The sequence below is a fragment of the Coprinopsis cinerea genome, assembly GCF_000182895.1.
Source record: "Coprinopsis cinerea okayama7#130 chromosome 2 map unlocalized cont3.2, whole genome shotgun sequence".
In the NCBI taxonomy this organism is placed as follows: domain Eukaryota; kingdom Fungi; phylum Basidiomycota; class Agaricomycetes; order Agaricales; family Psathyrellaceae; genus Coprinopsis; species Coprinopsis cinerea.
In genome coordinates, this window is record NW_003307543.1 from 3,502,462 (window position 1) to 3,520,479 (window position 18,018).

The 18,018-nt window shown below is 51.1% G+C and overlaps 8 protein-coding genes across 8 annotated transcripts; 3 read left to right on the top strand and 5 right to left on the bottom strand.

The window, feature by feature from the left end:
• Positions 1-460: 460 nt before the first annotated feature.
• On the top strand, positions 461-1,096 carry CC1G_04867 (hypothetical protein; the record flags this gene model as incomplete). The annotated part of the gene is made up of 1 exon (XM_001840971.1): positions 461-1,096. One exon carries the CDS (start codon positions 461-463, stop codon positions 1,094-1,096), a length of 636 nt encoding a protein of 211 aa, XP_001841023.1.
• Positions 1,097-1,400: 304 nt separating this feature from the next.
• Positions 1,401-2,940, bottom strand: CC1G_04868 (hypothetical protein; the record flags this gene model as incomplete). The annotated part of the gene is made up of 9 exons (XM_001840972.2): positions 1,401-1,430; positions 1,495-1,529; positions 1,595-1,705; positions 1,778-1,882; positions 1,940-1,994; positions 2,059-2,135; positions 2,299-2,329; positions 2,389-2,605; positions 2,798-2,940. 9 exons carry the CDS (start codon positions 2,938-2,940, stop codon positions 1,401-1,403), a joined length of 804 nt encoding a protein of 267 aa, XP_001841024.2.
• Positions 2,941-3,639: 699 nt separating this feature from the next.
• CC1G_04869 (hypothetical protein) lies at positions 3,640-5,709 on the bottom strand (the record flags this gene model as incomplete). The annotated part of the gene is made up of 13 exons (XM_001840973.2): positions 3,640-3,949; positions 4,024-4,052; positions 4,133-4,176; positions 4,242-4,352; positions 4,432-4,536; positions 4,619-4,673; positions 4,771-4,847; positions 4,922-4,954; positions 5,047-5,077; positions 5,149-5,163; positions 5,475-5,527; positions 5,588-5,597; positions 5,653-5,709. 13 exons carry the CDS (start codon positions 5,707-5,709, stop codon positions 3,640-3,642), a joined length of 930 nt encoding a protein of 309 aa, XP_001841025.2.
• A 638-nt stretch (positions 5,710-6,347) lies between these two features.
• CC1G_04870 (chitinase) lies at positions 6,348-8,190 on the bottom strand (the record flags this gene model as incomplete). Its single annotated transcript, XM_001840974.2, has 5 exons — positions 6,348-7,003; positions 7,056-7,152; positions 7,206-7,713; positions 7,761-7,953; positions 8,151-8,190. The coding sequence occupies 5 exons, from the start codon at positions 8,188-8,190 to the stop codon at positions 6,348-6,350; spliced, it is 1,494 nt and encodes a 497-aa protein (XP_001841026.2).
• A 2,320-nt stretch (positions 8,191-10,510) lies between these two features.
• CC1G_04872 (hypothetical protein) lies at positions 10,511-11,297 on the bottom strand (the record flags this gene model as incomplete). Its single annotated transcript, XM_001840976.1, has 3 exons — positions 10,511-10,732; positions 10,801-10,876; positions 10,954-11,297. 3 exons carry the CDS (start codon positions 11,295-11,297, stop codon positions 10,511-10,513), a joined length of 642 nt encoding a protein of 213 aa, XP_001841028.1.
• A 1,616-nt stretch (positions 11,298-12,913) lies between these two features.
• CC1G_04873 (3-hydroxyacyl-CoA dehydrogenase) lies at positions 12,914-13,886 on the bottom strand (the record flags this gene model as incomplete). Its single annotated transcript, XM_001840977.2, has 3 exons — positions 12,914-13,314; positions 13,365-13,788; positions 13,849-13,886. The coding sequence occupies 3 exons, from the start codon at positions 13,884-13,886 to the stop codon at positions 12,994-12,996; spliced, it is 783 nt and encodes a 260-aa protein (XP_001841029.1). The 3' UTR covers positions 12,914-12,993.
• Positions 13,887-14,848: 962 nt separating this feature from the next.
• CC1G_04874 (hypothetical protein) lies at positions 14,849-16,741 on the top strand (the record flags this gene model as incomplete). Its single annotated transcript, XM_001840978.1, has 6 exons — positions 14,849-14,909; positions 14,982-15,021; positions 15,070-15,232; positions 15,284-16,115; positions 16,166-16,301; positions 16,351-16,741. The coding sequence occupies 6 exons, from the start codon at positions 14,849-14,851 to the stop codon at positions 16,739-16,741; spliced, it is 1,623 nt and encodes a 540-aa protein (XP_001841030.1).
• Positions 16,742-17,498: 757 nt separating this feature from the next.
• On the top strand, positions 17,499-17,807 carry CC1G_04875 (hypothetical protein; the record flags this gene model as incomplete). The annotated part of the gene is made up of 1 exon (XM_001840979.2): positions 17,499-17,807. The coding sequence occupies one exon, from the start codon at positions 17,499-17,501 to the stop codon at positions 17,805-17,807; it is 309 nt and encodes a 102-aa protein (XP_001841031.2).
• Between the last annotated feature and the right edge of the window lie 211 nt (positions 17,808-18,018).

The following is an 18,018-nucleotide window of genomic DNA, read 5'->3' on the forward strand; positions in this document are numbered from 1 at the left end:
TTTTCGTGACTTGAGGTCTGTTCCAAAATCCGGGTATCGATTTTTGGCTTGGCACGGAGGTCACTGCAAAACCCGGTTAAAATCTGGGGGGTTTTGCGAGATAAAATCCGGTTAACAAATCCATTTCCCAGAACTGACCTCTCAGCTGGTTTTCGGGGGTCCTATGACACTGCGGAAGAAAGACTCGGACGAGGCCCACGCGCACGAGCATGGGCCGTGGCTGTGGTTGAGACGCCAAGACTGGGCGCTTAACAATTACGTGGGTTGCAAGGCCCCAGCGCTTAGGTTCGCTTCACCGAAATTCTGCCCCTCTAGTAACGCCGCTTTGACAACAGCAGCGGCAGTGGTTCCACCGCGCTTTGACCTGCGTTTTTACTTGTATAAAAGCCCTCTTCCTCCCAGATGAATCCATCACAATCTTCAGCTCACCAACACTCCCCTCCAACCGATAGCGATCAGAATGACCATTCTTCTCAACTTGGATTTCAAATCTCTCCGAATGGCTCCTCCGCCATGGCCCCCTGGCGACACGGCAATTCAGCTCGACGACTCCGACCTTCCTCTAATGGAGAAGTCCGAAGTTTCTGCGGATATGGACTACGCCATTGTCATCCCGAAGGCTCTTGAAACGTACGAGATTACCAAATTGAACAGCACAGTAGACATGAAGCTCTACTCCGTTTCTCATGATCAAGATCAGGCCGAATACGTTACGGGACTCTACGTCGAAAAGTTGTGTAACCATACTTGGGTGGCCAACAATCTCGACGGTGCTAATCGCCAATACACTGGTCCGAACTTCCCTTCGAATAAGGAGTACACCTTCCTGATCGACTTTGGCGGACAAGTATGCTCGTTCACGACCGCTCACCCCAGCACCTACGGTGGCGCCCTGACCAAGGGATGGATTGCGAGGACGACAGCTGAGTGCGTTCGGGATTGGTTTAAGGAGATGAATCGGGATATCGCGGCCTCGAAGAACTCGAAGAATGTTCCAACTGTCACCTACGGTCCTTTGCGCAAGGTTCGAATCATTGGCATCTCGTATAACCATCCGGCTAGGGTCTTTGTTCCAATTCTTGGTTTCACCCCTTAGATATCTTGTCAACTTTCTGAGCTGGGATCCTCGGCGAGTTTCAATACATTAGAGCCTCTTTACATTTTAGTTCCAGTATCACTAATGAAGGACTAATAATAATCAGTGTTTACTTCGGTGAGTGATACCGTCGAGTCCCCTGCGAATCGAAGCCCCGAGAGTGAGTGGGCGCTCCCGGCCCCTCCACGGTGCGCCGTCTTGTACATGTTCACAAGCAGTCTATTCGCCAGTATTGGCGCGCCAAACCGCGAGATACTAGAGTTCGTTAGGACAGCGCACGTATAATGTATTAGACTAGCGCTTACTAGGTGAGAATCTTCAGTCTGGCAGGATCCTAATTTCCGATGTCCAGATGAGCTCATGTCCAACCAAAAGAAGTCATCATGGCCTCGACTTACATTAGGAGAGTAATATCTCGCAACGACATCCAAGGCTGCCATGGCTACACTCCTGTTAGACAGAACGACGTGCACATCCACCGCCAGTCTGAGCACTTACCGAACACCCCTCCGTAGTACGCCATCTCTCCGCCTAGTACTGTCTTGATCAAGGGTGACTTTAGGCGCCGGTATCTACGCGCTCCTTTCCAAGCCGCCAGCAGAAACATCACTGTGTGCAGAAAATGGTTAGAAGAGTTAAGATCTCGCTGTCTACTAGAAACTTGTTTGAAGCTGTATGTACCGACGTGCAAGGAGAGCCTCAGAATCCGATTGGCCATCATAAATCTGTCCCCGAAAGACGTGTTCGTGGTATAGCAATTTGTCCCTCTAACGGCAAGAGGCGGTACTATCCAGGGAAAGTGTTAGCATCAAGACACTGATTGAAGTGATGACCTCTCCTCACGCCTCGTGTGCACAATATAGACCACAAGTGTTGCCAGTTGGACTCCCATATATACCTATTAGTATGCCCATCAAGTTGACTTCTCACAAACGCACTCGGCAAGTGGTAGGAACACTCACGAAGTACGACCCCCAAAACGCTGGGGCATGTCTCCTCTTCGAGCCATACAAAGCATAAAGGCATAAAAGCAGAATGACTGGGCATCGGGCATCAGGAAAATCATTCACTCTAGTAGTGCAAAACCGATGATACTTACCGATAGGAAAGGCTTCCCCAACCCAAGTCATAACTCCAGCGTAGTTAACCCCATCAGTATGAGGCGTGTGGTAGATGATATAGATTGAGCGAACATCACATACCCAAAACCGCCACGTGCATCCCGTAACAAGCCTAATTGACAATTATTTAGCCTTTAAAACGTGAAGCGGGACGAGCTTCTGACGACAGACCTTGGCTTGCAGTGCGGGAGCGAACACTAAGTTGCCGCCATGTCGGAGGTAAGGCCATAGACGGGCGCTTATTAACCAACCGTCCGCAATCATCAACAATGAGAATACTACACGCACAACAAAGGAGGAGTGGGATTTGTGCGATTGGGATGTATCTCGAAAAGAAGAAGAAGATTCGAGCGAGGTTCCAGCGGGAGCCTTTCCACATATGCTCGACCTAAGGGGACAAGCAGTCCGAGTCCTTCGGGTTAGGATGCGGCTCCAACCCCCTGAAATCACTCAATCATCCCGACACACCTCGTCTGCAAATGTTTCAAAGTAATCAGCCAAGTAGAAGGCGCATACAGCCACTGAGAAGATTTAGTGAGTATGTGAATGCAGGACGTTTTCAGGGCAAGTGTCAGCCTACCTCCATAATACTGAAACGTCGTTGACGAGCGTCAGCTCCCCAAAGTTCGTATCGTCCAATTGAAGAGCACAGTAGAGACTGACTTTCGTTACTTGGGCATCAAACGCAGAGGAATAGTATAAAGATCCTGCTCTTTCGGCCATCGCTCATTAGAGCTTGATGACTGGGAGGAGCGACTGAGAGGGGGGCGCGTTAGGGGAAAGATGATGAAAAGGCCTCAGGCCCTTGACAATTCAAACTGTTCATATAAGTTAACATTGTGGGTGCTTCCCAAGCCCCTGGTTACTACTACCTCAAGCTGTCAGCGCAACGTCAGCGTCTCGAAGATTGCAATTGAAGGCGAATAGAAGTTTGAATGTTTACGACAATCGTCATCTATCATAAAACAGGTTCTCTTTCGACAATTCCCCAGGGTTTGAAAACACCCGGCAGGTACGACCCGGTGTGTCAGGAGGTATGATCTAAACATAGCATTTCCAAGGGGGGACTAAGTACGTCAGTTTTAGGACTGATTTACCATCTCCATTCATTTCTTGTCCTCCGCTGACATTCAAATTATTCAATACTTCGCCACACCAAAGTTCAGTGCCAGTGAATTGAATAGCATATCCGCGTACCCATCAGCTGAGGCACCGCCCATGGGGATGTGGCAATATAGTACTTAGCGCCGGTGGTGGGGCAAAGTGGAGGCTCCAACCTAGTATATAACTTGGCAACAAGAGCTTTCGCGTCCGGGAAGTGTGGCCGCATAGGCCAGTTCATCAATAGTCAATAGGCAATAAGAATACGGGACAAATCAGAGAAATTCACTGCAATATGGCTGGCTTCACCTCGAGCCACAATCAAGAGTCAGATCTACACGAGATCACCGTGCTCGAAGCCTGGGTTACACTCGACATACGCGTTGTCCTCCTCCCATCCGATTCCCTGGGGACTCCCAGACCCCTCTCCGCATCCATCTCTTTCAGATTGAGATTGACAGACCCAAACTCGCTGGGTGCCATACTCTGCATCTTCGACCTCGACCTCGCCGCAAACTTCATCGACACGCTCGGTGTGGGCGCAGCGGCTGAAGCGTTTCCGTCTCGAACTTTTTTGTACATCTTGAGGAGGAGGCGGTTGGCCATGATTGGTGCGCCGAAACGAGAGATGCTGGAGGGGAGAGGGTAAGTAGGTTAGTACGAGGAAGGAAGACGAGTTGTGTGGTGGAGGGGAGGAAGACGCACTAAGCCAAGATCTCGAGTTTTGCAGGATCCTATGGAGAGAGAGAGAGAGAGAGAGGTCAGCTCCGCAAGACGTAGACTAGACTACTGCCAGATACCCAGCTGTACGTACGTTCTCTGAATAGTATTTGGCTGTGATATCCACAGCGGCCATCACTGAATCCCAGTTCAAAAAACGTTAATGTACAATCGAAGTCGAAGCACAAATCCGAGAGACTCACAAAAGATACTAGCGTAGTACATCATCCCTCCCTTATTGATCGCCTTCAACAAGGGCGACTTAGACTGCCTGTAACGGACAAGTCCGCGCCATGCAGCGAGACTTGCCATGACTGCAGAATACCGAGGTTAGCGTACCATCCCATCCCAGCGTGACCGATGAGAGATCTGAGAACCGTATCGTGTACGTACCAAAATGCGCCGAAAGTCTGATAATCCTGTTCGCCAACATAAAGTTTTTGCCAATGGGTGTATGGATGGGGAAGCAGTGCGCAGCTCGTTGGTCTATCGGTGGGACTGGTGATATATCATGGAACTAGTCAGCTACAACTTAGACATACGATAGTGGCGATTTCGTCTTTGGAGACATACGACTTACCAGTAGTTCCAATGAGGAATACGGTCAGAGTTGCGATAAGGGCGGCCATCAGGATCTAGTAGAAACAAGTTGGTAGCCGAAAGATGGTGGATGAGTTACAACTCTCCACGACAAATGACCAGTAGCTGATGCTGGGAATTGGTTGAACGTACAATGTAGCTCCCCCAGAAGAGCGGTGCGTGTTTTCGTTTCGACCCACAGAGCGCATAGAGGCACAGTAGGAGAATAGCTAACCACGAAAGCGACGGGAATGTCAGTGCGGAGAACTTGATCCATCTGAAGTTACTGCCAACTTTCACGCACCCAGTGGGAAGGCTTCACCGAATAACGTCAGAGCTGCAAATTCAATTCAGGGTATGGAACGCGGTGAGAAGGTTTGTTCTCCCAGTAAGCGGATTTCAGCCACAACAACGTAAACCCCCACTCACCTGGTACCGTCACATGCAGACCTAAACAGGCCTAAGTAATCAAAAAGTCAGCACACCATTCTCAATCGAGCAAGCGGTCGGTCTGGTGCCAGTGCAACGTACCTTATCGGAAAGATTCTGTATATACACTAGCGGAGAAACATGATCAGTATGTACTCAACCCTTTCACCCTTGCGGGGAACGGAAAAGAGCGATCGATAGGGTCGTACGTACATGACCACAACAGGGGGATCTGTGCGATGGGAATGTAGCGACAGAAAAAGAAGAATACCCTGGCTAGGTTCCATCGAGGACCTTTCCACATGTATTCTACCTGGAAGAGTGAGGTCGTACACCGTCCACAGTGCACAGTGTTTATTTAGTATCGAGGTGTACGAGATCGGCGAGGTGTAAGTGTACGGTGAAGGGTAAGTGTACGGCGGACTGACCTCTCGCTCGAAGGTTTCGATATAGTCGCACATGTAGAGGACGCAGATGAAGACTGCGGGTAGGCGGGCTCAGAGACCATGACAACCACGATTAAACGCAGAGATTAACGCACCGCCATAGTACTATTGAGGAAGAGTGAGCTTTGTGTAAAGGATTCAACCATTAGAAAACGCTTACCTTGCGAATCTGGAGGTACCAAAGGGCGTCAAATGGGTCGCCGCCGCCATAACTCATCTTGGCCCACAGAGGATGATCGACAGGATCACAGTTAAGGAGGGAACAAAGGCGAATCTAGGCTGGTGAAAAGAGATGGGAGACAGGAACGGGGACGTTCTCGAGAGCCCCAAACCTCCTTGGACAAATATACCTTTCAAGAGAAAGGCCTACCAGAAGAAGAATAGTTTAGAGACCAATCAATGATCACTTCAACAGTTAACATGCAACGAAACGAAAAGGGCATCCAATGTCAGTGCTCGTAACTTACATACCCAACCTGATTGGACAGTTCGTTACCCCTGTCCCAACACCGAGTCCCCGACGGATAAAGGGAAGATAGCGTGGGGTGCAGTGCTCCGACAAAGGTCACCTTGAGAAGACCGAGGACCCCATTTTCCCGAGTTTCGGTTATATATACGCACGTCAATCAGGAGTGTTAGGAGTATCGGGTGCGCGCGCATCAAGCAAACTTTGCGGTTCGCGTTTCTAGCTTTCGGCGTTTTGAAGGATGCTGCGACCATCTACATAAGTCAGTTCCACGAGAGTATAGCATTTCATTAAGTCGGAATACATGGCGGTAAATCTGATAGAAATTATATGATGAGACAATCAATTATCAGACATGATAGTCTAAGCCTTACACTTTAGTCTATCCGTCAGGCATCGGGCATCCCCTGCCTCAAGTTGTCGAATTGGCTCCTGGGATAGTGAAGCCAGTTCGGGGTCGTATCCATCCCTTCCAGACTGCGGCTTCCATGACCAGTCATAGCCTCTTTAACCACCCTAACCAAACTCTCCCCAGGAATAACCTGCTTGCCCACCCCCATATTCCCGCCTTCCCTCATCTTCCCATCCCGCTCGTCCCTGTTCCTCCTCTCCTCCTCCGTCTCGCCCGGCATCTTGTCCCCACTCAGCTCCCAGAACATGCTGCCTCCGAGCCCGTTGTCTCTGATGAATTGGCCCTTCAACCTCGCGATTTCGGGTGTATCGAAACTGATCATCTCGCGGGTGGTTTTGTCGTATGTCCAGCTCGCACCGAGGTCCTCGTCGTTGTAGGTGAAGGTGGTATCGAGCGGGAGAGGGAGGGTACGGTAGTCGTAAACGCCGCGTTCCCAAGTTCCTTCGCCGATGCCCACGAACGCGTGGCCTGGCCCATCAGTCTGGGTGAAGGAACGACCGTAGAGGGGGATGCCCATGACGAGTTTGTGTGAAGCGACGCCGCCCGAGACGTAGAACTCGAGTGCCTCGTGGGTGTTGATGGGAGGTCCCAGCAGGTTGGCTTGGTGGTTCGCAGTCCGGTCCCACGAGCCAGCTGTGAACGCGTTAGCATTTTGCAAAGGCAGCCGATGATGAGGTGAGCGTACAGTAATCGTAGGCCATCAGGTTCCAGAAATCGAGGTATTGGTCCATTTCGGCGACGAGGAGCTTCTTGTAGTTGTCTGGGCCGCAAGGAGCTGCGATCTGCGCGCCGTCAGTGTCAGATGAACGAAAGTGGGCTCGAACTGTACACGTACAGTCAACAAAAACTTGCATCCTTCGCCGTTCTCCCTCTCCCTCTGGTCCAGCGCTTCCCGTAGCTCCCTCAGCAGATCCACATAACCCCTCGCCTGCTCAGCATTCTGAGGGTACTCGTAATCGACATCCAGACCGTCCAAGCCGTAGTCATCCAACAGCGCGACAGAGCTCTTGACGAATTCTGCGCGTTTGGCAGGGTCTAAAACGACCGGGTGGATGCTGGGCGAGTAGGTCCAGCCTCCGATGCTGAGAAGTAGCTTCAGATGACGGTGTTTCTTCTTGAGCAAGTAGATAGCCTTGAAGTTTCCGAATAGATGGTTTTCGCCGGCTGGTGTGTTCCATGAGTCTCCTGGGTAGTGGATGTCTTTGTCGGCCCAAACATCTGATAGCGAGACTGTGCCCGACGATGGGTTGATGTTGGCAAAGGCATAGAGAATATGAGTTAGGTCGTTAGCGGGGATGTAGGTCGGCATGTATTTCCGGCCGTAGATTCCCCAGTTCACGAAGCTAAACCCTTGTCAGCCAGCGTCGACCCGGTGAATAAAGATACGTACTATCCGACACTCTTCTTCCCTCCGTACATGGTATCGTTTCCTGGCAGTGAAGTTGGCTTTGGTTTGCTGGGCGTTGTCGTTGAAATCGTCGACTGCGCAGGTGACGATGGCGTTGGAGACGGTTCAGTGGGCACACGAGCAGAGTATTGTCCGGCTTTGAAGAAGATAATCGCAGTCAGCAGGAAGCCGAGCGCTACAAGGCCAAGATATCGCTTCTTGAGCGGTCGTCTAGGTTCTTTGAGGTGGGGAGGATAAGGCGGTCGGTGCTGGTGTAAATGTAGGTCCTCGGTCGAGTCCGAGTTTGTAGGAAGAGGTTGGTAATTAGATGTCATGAGTCCAGCAGATGACGAGGATTATTTGTAGGGTTTCTTATGTTTGCATTCGGCTCACGCGCAGTCGAGGTGGATGACCAAGTTACAGCCTTGAGCATGCCACGAGCTCTTGGTATCCGCGAAACACAGCCACTTTATGCACCAGTTCTGACGTCACTGGAAAAGCAAGGAATAGGGGCTCCAGCCTCCGGCAGAGACAGATTCTTCGAGGTTCGCAGTTGTAAAGACAAGCAATGTCACTAGCACCCAATGGAGGGAGTGCCGACGTGGAACAGATCAAGCTCTCATGCACAACGCTTCAAGAGTTCCGAGTAGCCTTCAGAGTCGGCAGAAATAGCAGCCTAGGGACCAAGAACCAAATTTGCCCTTGGACTTTCAACTCGGACGCTGTTAGACTCTCAGGTAGAGAGAATATAGAACAAAGAGGAAAGCTAGCACGGGTGGAATAAATACTTAGAATCTCTGCCGCACGGACCAGCAGACCTCTGCTTCTCAAACACGTCAAGTCAACGAATTCCCCACTTCGAGATCTGGGAGCAGAACCCCTTGATGAGTCCTTAATTAGACTGAGCGTCGGAGAGGGGAGAAGAGATTGAGTTTTTTGGCGTCACAGCAGAAACACAGTGCTAAATGTCTATATTCCATATCCTTCTCCTAGATGTAACCCGAAAGGTATACTGAAAATCTTGAAGTAGGCCAGTTGGAGGATTGAACAACGGGTAGCAATCTCAGGAGCAGGCGGCGGGCATTTGTAGGAAACATATCCATCGCGCTGTTCCGAGAGTCAAGCGCCCATTCGCCATCGCCGCATTCGCTTGTAGCTGTCGGATAGGCTACCGCGATGGATCTAAACGCTCTCCATCGGTTAACTGTACCTACAGAACTAGCACAGTTGACTATACCTTGAGCTACTTCCACAGATACAGTAGTGACCAAGCTAAGCGAGAGCTAGCCCTGCTAAGGCTTGGCGGAGTGAATGGATCGACTTCATGCCCCGGCGTCAAAGAAGTTCTTTCAGAATGGAATGGATGGTGGGTCCACAGAGGTCGTATTCCTCGCATCGCATTGTTTACGACCCCAATGACTCCGCCTATCTTTGTTCCCTTCTGTCGGTTGAATGTATCGTTTCACCTCTACAAATAGCGAGGGCCATTTTTCGCAACGGCATACTGCTGGCAGGCGGAGTCTCCTTTGGTCCTACCCAAAGGGCGAACTTGCACTCCTGACCAATCCCCAGTCGCCCAATGATAGTCGGACCTTCCAAAGAGCCTCCACATTGTGGGATCTGCGATTGGATGGGTAGACATGATACAGCATAACTTCTTCCATCAGATCCACAAACTCACATCTCTGCAAGAAGTCGGGGCAAGTTGGAGAGCTGCGACTCCCATTGTCCAAATATTGTCGCCCTCGGAAAGACCGAATGTCGACAACGTCGATACGAGAAACGAGGTCCGGGAACACGAAGATGTCAATCAATGCGAGTTCGTCGAACTGTAACTTCCTCGACTCGGATCGGGGTTCTTTCAGTATTTTACTTCGTACTCCGTTTCCGTATTATGGAGACCCGTCGCTGACGCTTACCTTCCCCGGTCTCCTGAGAGGGTGTTGAGTTCAAGGGATGTGGATATGACCAATGGCATTGGCTCAATCTCGGGAAGGGTGGCGCTCTGACTGGTAGACTCAGCTCCGAACAGCGGATGTGGGCGTAGTTGTACATCCATACTACCCCTCCGAGTTTGAGGTTACTTCACCCGAGGTTACATCTCAGTTAAGGAATGTGAAATTTGTGAGGGCGATACGTTTCAGGTTGGGTTAGATTCCGCGGCTGCGTTTCATGTCCATGTAGTCCACATTGCCAGCCTGATGTATGGCTGATGGGTGGCTGAGAGGCCGTCTCCACTTGGTTGCCAGTCTCCACCGTCCACGCCAGCTTTAAATAATGAACACGCTGCCCCAACTTCGAATTCTTGCGCAAAAGCCAGTGTGTTTGAGAAATCCGCATGGTTGTATATTACAGTTATGTGTGTATGTACAATGTGACCCTGAAGACGATGAACAACATTATTGTGAGGGTGCGTCATGGAAGGTCGGAAACGATGCCAGTCGAAAATGCCAAAGCGTCAAAGACGAAAACAATGATGATGAAGGCGAACTTGAAGGGCTACCTACTAACTACTAAAAGTACACTATTATAAAGAGAAATAAATAACAATGGATGGGGTGTAACTTGCGAAAAGAGGAGAAAAGAAAACGTTTGCGTGGAGTCTATAAACATGTCGAAAGCATAGATGGGGGGGCCGAAGAAAGGTCGGAAAAACGAGCTTAGGGATCAGTGAATTGAGCTCAATCTCCGAGAAAGAGCAGCAAGTATGAACGATGAAGAAGAAGAACGTGCGTCGAGTAGAATGCACTGGACTACCTAAACGAAACCAAAGACCCGAGAATGGGACCATACAGCAAGTCGTGCTTTTTTAGTCGCTCGAACATCTTGAGCTTGTACTCCAGTATCAGCGCGGACATGAGGATGTCTTCGACGAGGTACTGGTACCCGGGTGATATCCTCAAGAGGATAGGGATCCCAGGCTCGGAGAGGTCGAGATATGCAATGGGATTGGAGAAGTCTTTGCTCTTGTAAAGCTAGTCAGAAATGACAGGGTTAGTCGATATGAAGCCAAGCGATGCCGCGGAAAGGGGATACTACGTACTGCTAATCGATATCGCTCTAGCTGACCATATCTCCATGTTAGCTGTCCGCATGTAGAATCGAACGACACGCCAGTCCTAGGAGGCGGAGACGAGGGGGTCAGCGACGAAAGGCCTCCAGGGAAGAACAAAGGGGGCAAGGGAGCGCCACTCACAGTCCGCCTTCCAATTTCTCATACTTCAACCAATTATTAATCTTCACAACGTCGTTCGCGGCGGTCCCGTTGCCCCGATTGCGATACTTGATCACGTCGGGCAAGAACTCCCTCCTCTTGATCGTGGCTATCCTCGTCTCATTGCCCAGCGTATCGTAGACATCGGTCTTGGTCCCGTCCTTGTTGGTGGAAATGCGGTAGACGGGGAAGGTGTGAGAATAGATGGTGGCATTCGTGACACTCCGCCTATTGAATTTTAGGATGAGAGGCGAGGCATCGATGAGGGTCTCGGTCGACTCGAAGGAGAGCCGAGAGGCAGAGGGGTCAAAAGTTGAATCGGCCATTGAGCGGCGGCGGGAGCGCGAAAGCGAACGGCGACGACGTGTAGAAACAGCAAATGCGGGAACCCGGCGGGAGGAAGACGTCGAAGGGCGGGAAGAAGAAGAAGAAGGGCGGGCGGGCGTTGATGGCAGGGGAAGAAGTGGGAGACAACAGCCGCTTCTTACACTTGAAGTCGACCTTTTATGGGACTTGCGTCCTTTATGGGCTTGCCTGGGGCGTGATGATGATGATGATGCGGGTGGCTTTCCAATGCCAACTGTTACACTTGTTATTATAGGTATAGGCCACAGTTTGTTCCTGAGCCGTTTCAGGGAGCCCGTCCATGGCTGTGTGCCTGAGCCCAGATTGGTCGGCATCGGACGACGGAGACTATTGCCGCCGGGGTGAGTTGGAATGATGCCCGTTCGGTGGGATGGGCGCTGAAATATGAAACGCCTTGGAGAGTCGGGATTGAGAATGCGGGTACGGGGGTACGGGTAAGAGGGAATGGGGAATGGGGAGGACCGAGGGGGGAGACGGGGGGTTTGGTCGTCGAGTGTTCCAATAAGTACTGGGAGGCGGGTGTCACTTGTTGACTTGGGGGCCACAAAGGGGCACAAAGAGTACGACAACAGCTGACGACGGTTTTGACAAGTTTGATTGTCATTTCTGAACAAGCATCAATCCATACGTACGTACCCTCTACATAAAGAAAAAAGCTTTGAAAAGACATTTTTTTTCCGCGTTGTCGGGGAAAGTATGCAATCTGCGTTCAAAAAGCGATCAGTATTGATATTACACCCCTTGCTAACGCAGCACCGACCTGCTTACCTGCGTTGTCTTGTCCAACGTAGAACACAGGTTCGCAGTGCAACAACTCCACACTTGGCACCCACGCGATAGAAGTCTGCAGGGATCTGCACAAAAGAAGAAGAGAATAAGTGATACCGACTCGGGAGAATTCCACCCCTGCATGTTACCCTCCTCGGAATATCAGCGACGGGTGGTCCCCTCGAGGTTCTAATTAAAAGGATAAGAACATCCTTTCGGCTCGTCGCTCCTCCCTTGAAGTTTTCAGTCATGATGCTATTTTGGGAGCACCCCCCTCGAGGCTGGGCCATGTAGGTAACAATTCAGGGGAGTGCGACTGAGGCCGAGGAGCTCCTGTCAAGGGGTGTCCAGGTGGGTGACAATGACGGAATAGAAACCCGTGACTGAATGAATGACCCTTGCTTATCGACGGACAGTGCATCGTTTCCTGACATGTTGTGATAAGCTAGCGTTAAGGATTTCAATGTCGAGATGATACCGTAGGGGTGGAGGGGACGTACCAAAGATTTAGACGAGCGGTACGCATCAAAGTTGGAGTGATCCAAGTAACATTGAATTGTCCGTCGGCCTACCGCAACGAGGTCGAGTGATCCTTGATCTCTATGGGCAATGAGCAGGGTAACGAGAGGTTACCTCGGGATCACCAGAATGAAACCAAACCTCGTTTGAAGTTCATATGCCGCGGGGTACACTGACACGTTGGATGTGAGAGCATTTCTCCGAGCGGATTTACTTCGCCTGTAAGAGATTCGTTTTGTTCAAATCCGCGCGAGTGACAGCATCTCCATGAGTGCAAACGGTGCAAGATCCAAATGAAATCTCGAGTATAGAACGGTCGGCAGATGGCACGGTACAACGCGTGGAATAAAAGAAACACCAAACACCGATTCAGAGCTTTCCGGGTAATCGCCCTGCCCCACTGAGCCTGATCGTCTCTCCGTTGACGTATGGTGTGTCCAGAATCCATCTGACGGTACGAGAGAATTCGTAGGGTTGGCCGAACCGGCGGGGATAGATGATGCCCTCGTTTTCCAGACTCCTCCTCGTCTTGGCTGGGAAGTGGGCTGTCATGCTGCTGTCGAAGACACCCGGCGCAATGGTAACGACGCGGATACCATGTCGCGCCAGATCTCTTGCCATGGGTAAAGTCATGGATCTGAGGGCGCCTTTAGTCGCCGAATAAGCGGTTTGACCAGGTTGACCTTCGAACTAATGGAATGTCAGCAGTGTCTTATGATGTGTATAGCGATAGGACTCACCGCGGCTGCAGACGCGACGAAGATGATAACCCCTCGCTCGCCGTCAGGACCCTGTTCGGGCTCGACTTTGACGAGATGTTTCAGAGCCAATCGGGACAGGTTAAAGGAACCCGTGAGGTTGACGGCGATTGCAAAGTCCCACAAGTCTAGGGAGTGGGGTTCTCCCCTCGCGTCGATGATCTTCGCGGCTACCCCGACACCAGCACAATTGATAACTCCGCCGAGAGGAGCACCGGTCTCCTTTGTCCAGGCGACAGTCTTCTCGACTGCATCTTCGATTTGGTCGACTTCCCGAATGTCGACGGTGAAGAATTTGACCCGGGGTGAGTTGAACTCTTCCGGGGGAGGAGACCTGTCCAAGATGGAGACATAGGCCTGTTGAGCGAGGAGATCTTGCACGGTCGCTGCTCCTAATCCGGAGGACCTGTGAAACAGGAGCTCAGCGCTTCAAGGATCGAGACTTGGGGAGAACATGGTTATTTACCCTCCGGAAACGATAAAGGTTCGGTTTTCTGTCTTCATGATGGTGGTCTGAGGTTAACCAGAGGAGAGAACAACTGTTCAATGCCGCCGCTCGTCATCGTTCCGGTCGAAGAAGGCCCTGGTCGCTTTAACCGGAACCAGGAATCACGAGGGCCGAATTGATGGCCACTGCCTTTTCTGGGCCGCGCGGGTTCGAACCTTGCTCGAGCCGCGTAAGACCAGCATCCGTTGACGACGAGGGCAACTAAAAGCCAATACGACCGCTGGGGAGACCTGGAGGTAGAATTTTGACCAGATAGGCCTCACAGCTTCTAGGTAGAGTCACAGTAGCAGTCACAATGAGAGCACCCTGAATGTAATTTCGACAACTTTGCTCCTATCGGCCCAAGTACCAAGATCGAAGTTGCTCTATTGAGGAAGTCAACTCCTTCTGATGTGACAGGAGCTTAACGACAGCTTAAAGTATTTTCTCCTTAAGAAAGTTATGTATATAAGGGGGAACCTCTACAATCCATGCTCAAGTGTACCCTTTGCTCTTGCTTCCCTTTGGCTGTCTGAAAATCTGAGGCATACACCCATTTTTGCGGAGGAGTCGGAACACATTCTGTTGGGCTAAAATCAGCACCGGGACAATATACATAAGCAGCCCTCAGACCCACGGTCGCCCTTGCTGCTTGGACTTGCCCTACTACTGGACTTGCTTGACGTGCTTTCTTGGGCTTTTCCGTGCTTTCAGGGAGATACGACACTATTCCAAAAGTTTGGATATACCTGCTGAGCTGGTCCCTCTACCGCTTGCCTCTGTTCTTACCCTCTCTCTGGAAGTATCAAGCTCCAACTCTGGTTTTGCCTTTTAGGCGCCCGATACACGGTCGCGTCGGACAGAACGCGGCCCGCGCCTGTCAATCAACAAAGTCACGTGTGTATTGTTCCTCGCTACCCAGAACGACGGCGGCAGTCACTTGCGTTCCTTGTTCTCGTTCTGCTCGTTGTCGGTCGCGATGAGCAGGCGTTCCTCTTTAGGGGCGCGACAAAACGACGCCCTATACGAATTTGAAGCCTGTGAGTTGGTTCTCGATCAGTTTCGAAGAAGAACATTACTAACAATGGTGGCATTTCATTTCGTTTTTACAGTTAAGAAGAAATTCCTTCTCGCCAACAAACATATCACCAAGTATGAGCTTACTTTTGGTTCCTAGGATGTTTATATAACGTATGACAGATTAAACTCGACGTTGAGCGTCCGTATTGAAGAACTGAATGCTCAAATTCATGCCCTCAATGTGGAGAATCTGAGGCTACGAACCTCCGAAATTCAGCTCACTTCCGAGCTCAAACGCGAGCGAGAAAAGTCTCGCAAGATCATGGCAGATGCTGAAGCAGCGGTACGCACGCTCTAAAGTACTCTAGATTCTGAAATACTGACTGTGCCACAGACACTAAGTCTTACGAGACACTTGAACTATCTCCGCACCACTCTGGATATCCCACACGAAGTCCCAACACCGCCCACTCCACCCTCGCCTAAAGCCCGACGCCGTCCAGAACGTCCGCCCATGGATTTAGATCCAGATGCCTCCCCACAAGCCATGCGAATCGCCCGCCCTCCCACCGTCCCTGGGATCTGCGAAGAAGAGGAACCAATCAGCGAAACCCCGCCTCCCAAGCGCAGGTCTTCCTCCTCTTCCTCCAAATCTCAACAGCAGCGCCGACTATCAGCTTCGAATCTCCCCCTGCCGACCAACCGACCCACCACACCGGCGCCGGTCGTCCACATGGACCTCAGTGTTGCCACTGCGTTTGGTAAACGGAAGCCTGTACGGAGACAGAGTGGCCTGCTATCCGTCAATATGCAAGAGGACGAAGCCCTGTCCGCGGCTCGGCCAGCCAGTCCGGCGTTTGGTAGCCCTGTGAGGCTGCAGGCAGGACAGGCGGAGCTGGAGGAAGAGATTGCGGCTATCAATGGCGAGGTTGATGTTGATGTGGTGGTGGACCAGGCTCAGCACGTTGAGAAGAGAGAGCGGAGGAGTCGCAAGGAGAGACATGTGGTGGTTGAGGAGGAAGGGGAAGTCGAACCACCAAAGAAGAATCGTAAAGAAAAGGAGAAGATGGTAGAGGAGGAGGAGCACGTCGAACCGCCAATACCCAAGGACAGGAAGCGACGACGAGAGGGAGACGATACCGCCATTGTGACGGTTGAGGCGGTCACGGCTGCACCGTTCAAACCCAAGAGCAATCGAAGTGCTCTCCAACCTATCGACAATAATGGTTCGTCGTTTCGTGTTTTCTAACCCAGATTCATTGACCCTTTAATGCAGCGCGTGTCAATACAGATGAACCACCGCCACCACCCAAGGAGTTCTTGGCCCCTCCTGAAGTCGACACCGAAACGACCGGCAGGGAACGACGAGCGAGAAAGAGTGTCGTCAGTTATGCAGAGCCCAGTCTTAAAGTGTATGTACGCTTCATTTTTACCGCTGTGCTGCCACTCATGTTCTTCCAGTAAAATGCGCAAACCCGATGGTTACACAGGTCCTGACCTAGCACCGAAAAAGAAGCGAACCTCCACCACATCCTCGAAGCAACGAGGCGAGTCACCAGCCGAGTCAATCCCTGAATCCTCCACCCGGCGCTCGTCTCTCGAGCAGCACGCGCCATCTCCCCAACCCGAAGACCCTGAGCCTCCTGCACCTGTTAGGCGGAAAAAGTCCAGGCCGCAGATGTACCACGATTTCGACAGTGAAGAGGAGAGTGATGGGGCTGAGGCGGACGAGGAGTATGTGCCGCCCAGTTCGAAGAAGTGGAGTAATGTAAATGTCGAGGGGCGCAGTAGAAGGGGAAGTAAGAAGGCTTCCAGCGATGGAGAGTTGAGGCGGCATAGTATGGCTGTCTGAGTACGACTTGTATCATCATATCTTTCACGACTTTTTACGACCCCTGGTCTCTCTTCTTCCCACTTTCGACTACTTTCTAATTGTTGTAATTGCATTTTTCTTTATTTCCATCGCATCGCAGCATTTCTCCATTTTTTTCTTTTTCCCTTGCACATCCGTTTTACTTGTCTGCCGTTTCGCTAGTAAGCCACCCATTTTTATCCACGTTATTTCTTCTAACGATAATCACTATTGTAGCAATGTATTAGTATCGCTTACATTCACTTCCTGCCTCCGTGGAATTTGCTTGGAAATCCCTGCTGTCCGCTGCCTATTGATCTACACTTGGCCCGCATTTTGCCGTGACCCGAACTCGCGTAACAAGGTAAATGAATGGGCGCCTAATAAGTGGTGAACCGAAAATGGTCGGCAAATACCTTCTTTCGCTTCTTTTTCTCGTAAACTTGGGGTGCCCAGACTTGGTCTAGCGTCGCTTCCCGTCATTTGCGTCGTCTTTTGTATCGCTTTTTTTCATTCAGGGTTCATTTGGCCGCCTGGGCTGGCCCATGAGAGTCCACCACGTCGACATCAGGTTCGGACGACTCGGACTCCTCTCGCTATATAAAGCGTTCCACTGCGACCTAACGTTCTTCAGAATCTCCCACTCCGTCGAGCTTTCATAGCCAACCACACTCTCTTCCGAGCTCAACCCAGTCCACTCTTTTACCCTACCCTACACGCACACACACACTTTCTCTCACACACACTCAATTCGACAATGTTCGCCCGCGCCTCGACCCTCCTCACCGCCGCCCTCCTCGCGAGCACCGCCCTCGCCGCTCCCTCCGCTGTCTACGACTACTCGCAATGCAACGGAGGTGAAATCCAATGCTGCAATAAGGCTCAGAGCACCAAAGCGCTCGAGTGGACTACCACTCGATTGATTGGGCTTTTGGGGTTGGATTTGAAGGGGATTACGGGTCTTGTTGGGACCGAGTGCACGGCGATTAATGTGGCTGGTGTTGGTGGTGGATCGAGTTGCACGCAGCAGAAGGTGTGCTGCACGAATAATAGCTTCAGTGAGTGATTTTTGTTTTTGTTTTGGTGACTGGTGTTGTTGTTGCGGAAATTGATGGGTACATTTTTTTTTTTTTTTTTTTTTGTGTAGACGGTGTTATCGCGCTTGGTTGCACCCCTATCAACGTTGGTGTCTAGACGCCATCCTTACGACTACCCTGCATAGGGTTTTCATCTTGGATAGTACATATCGTATCTCAGAGTCAGGGTTAATCATGACA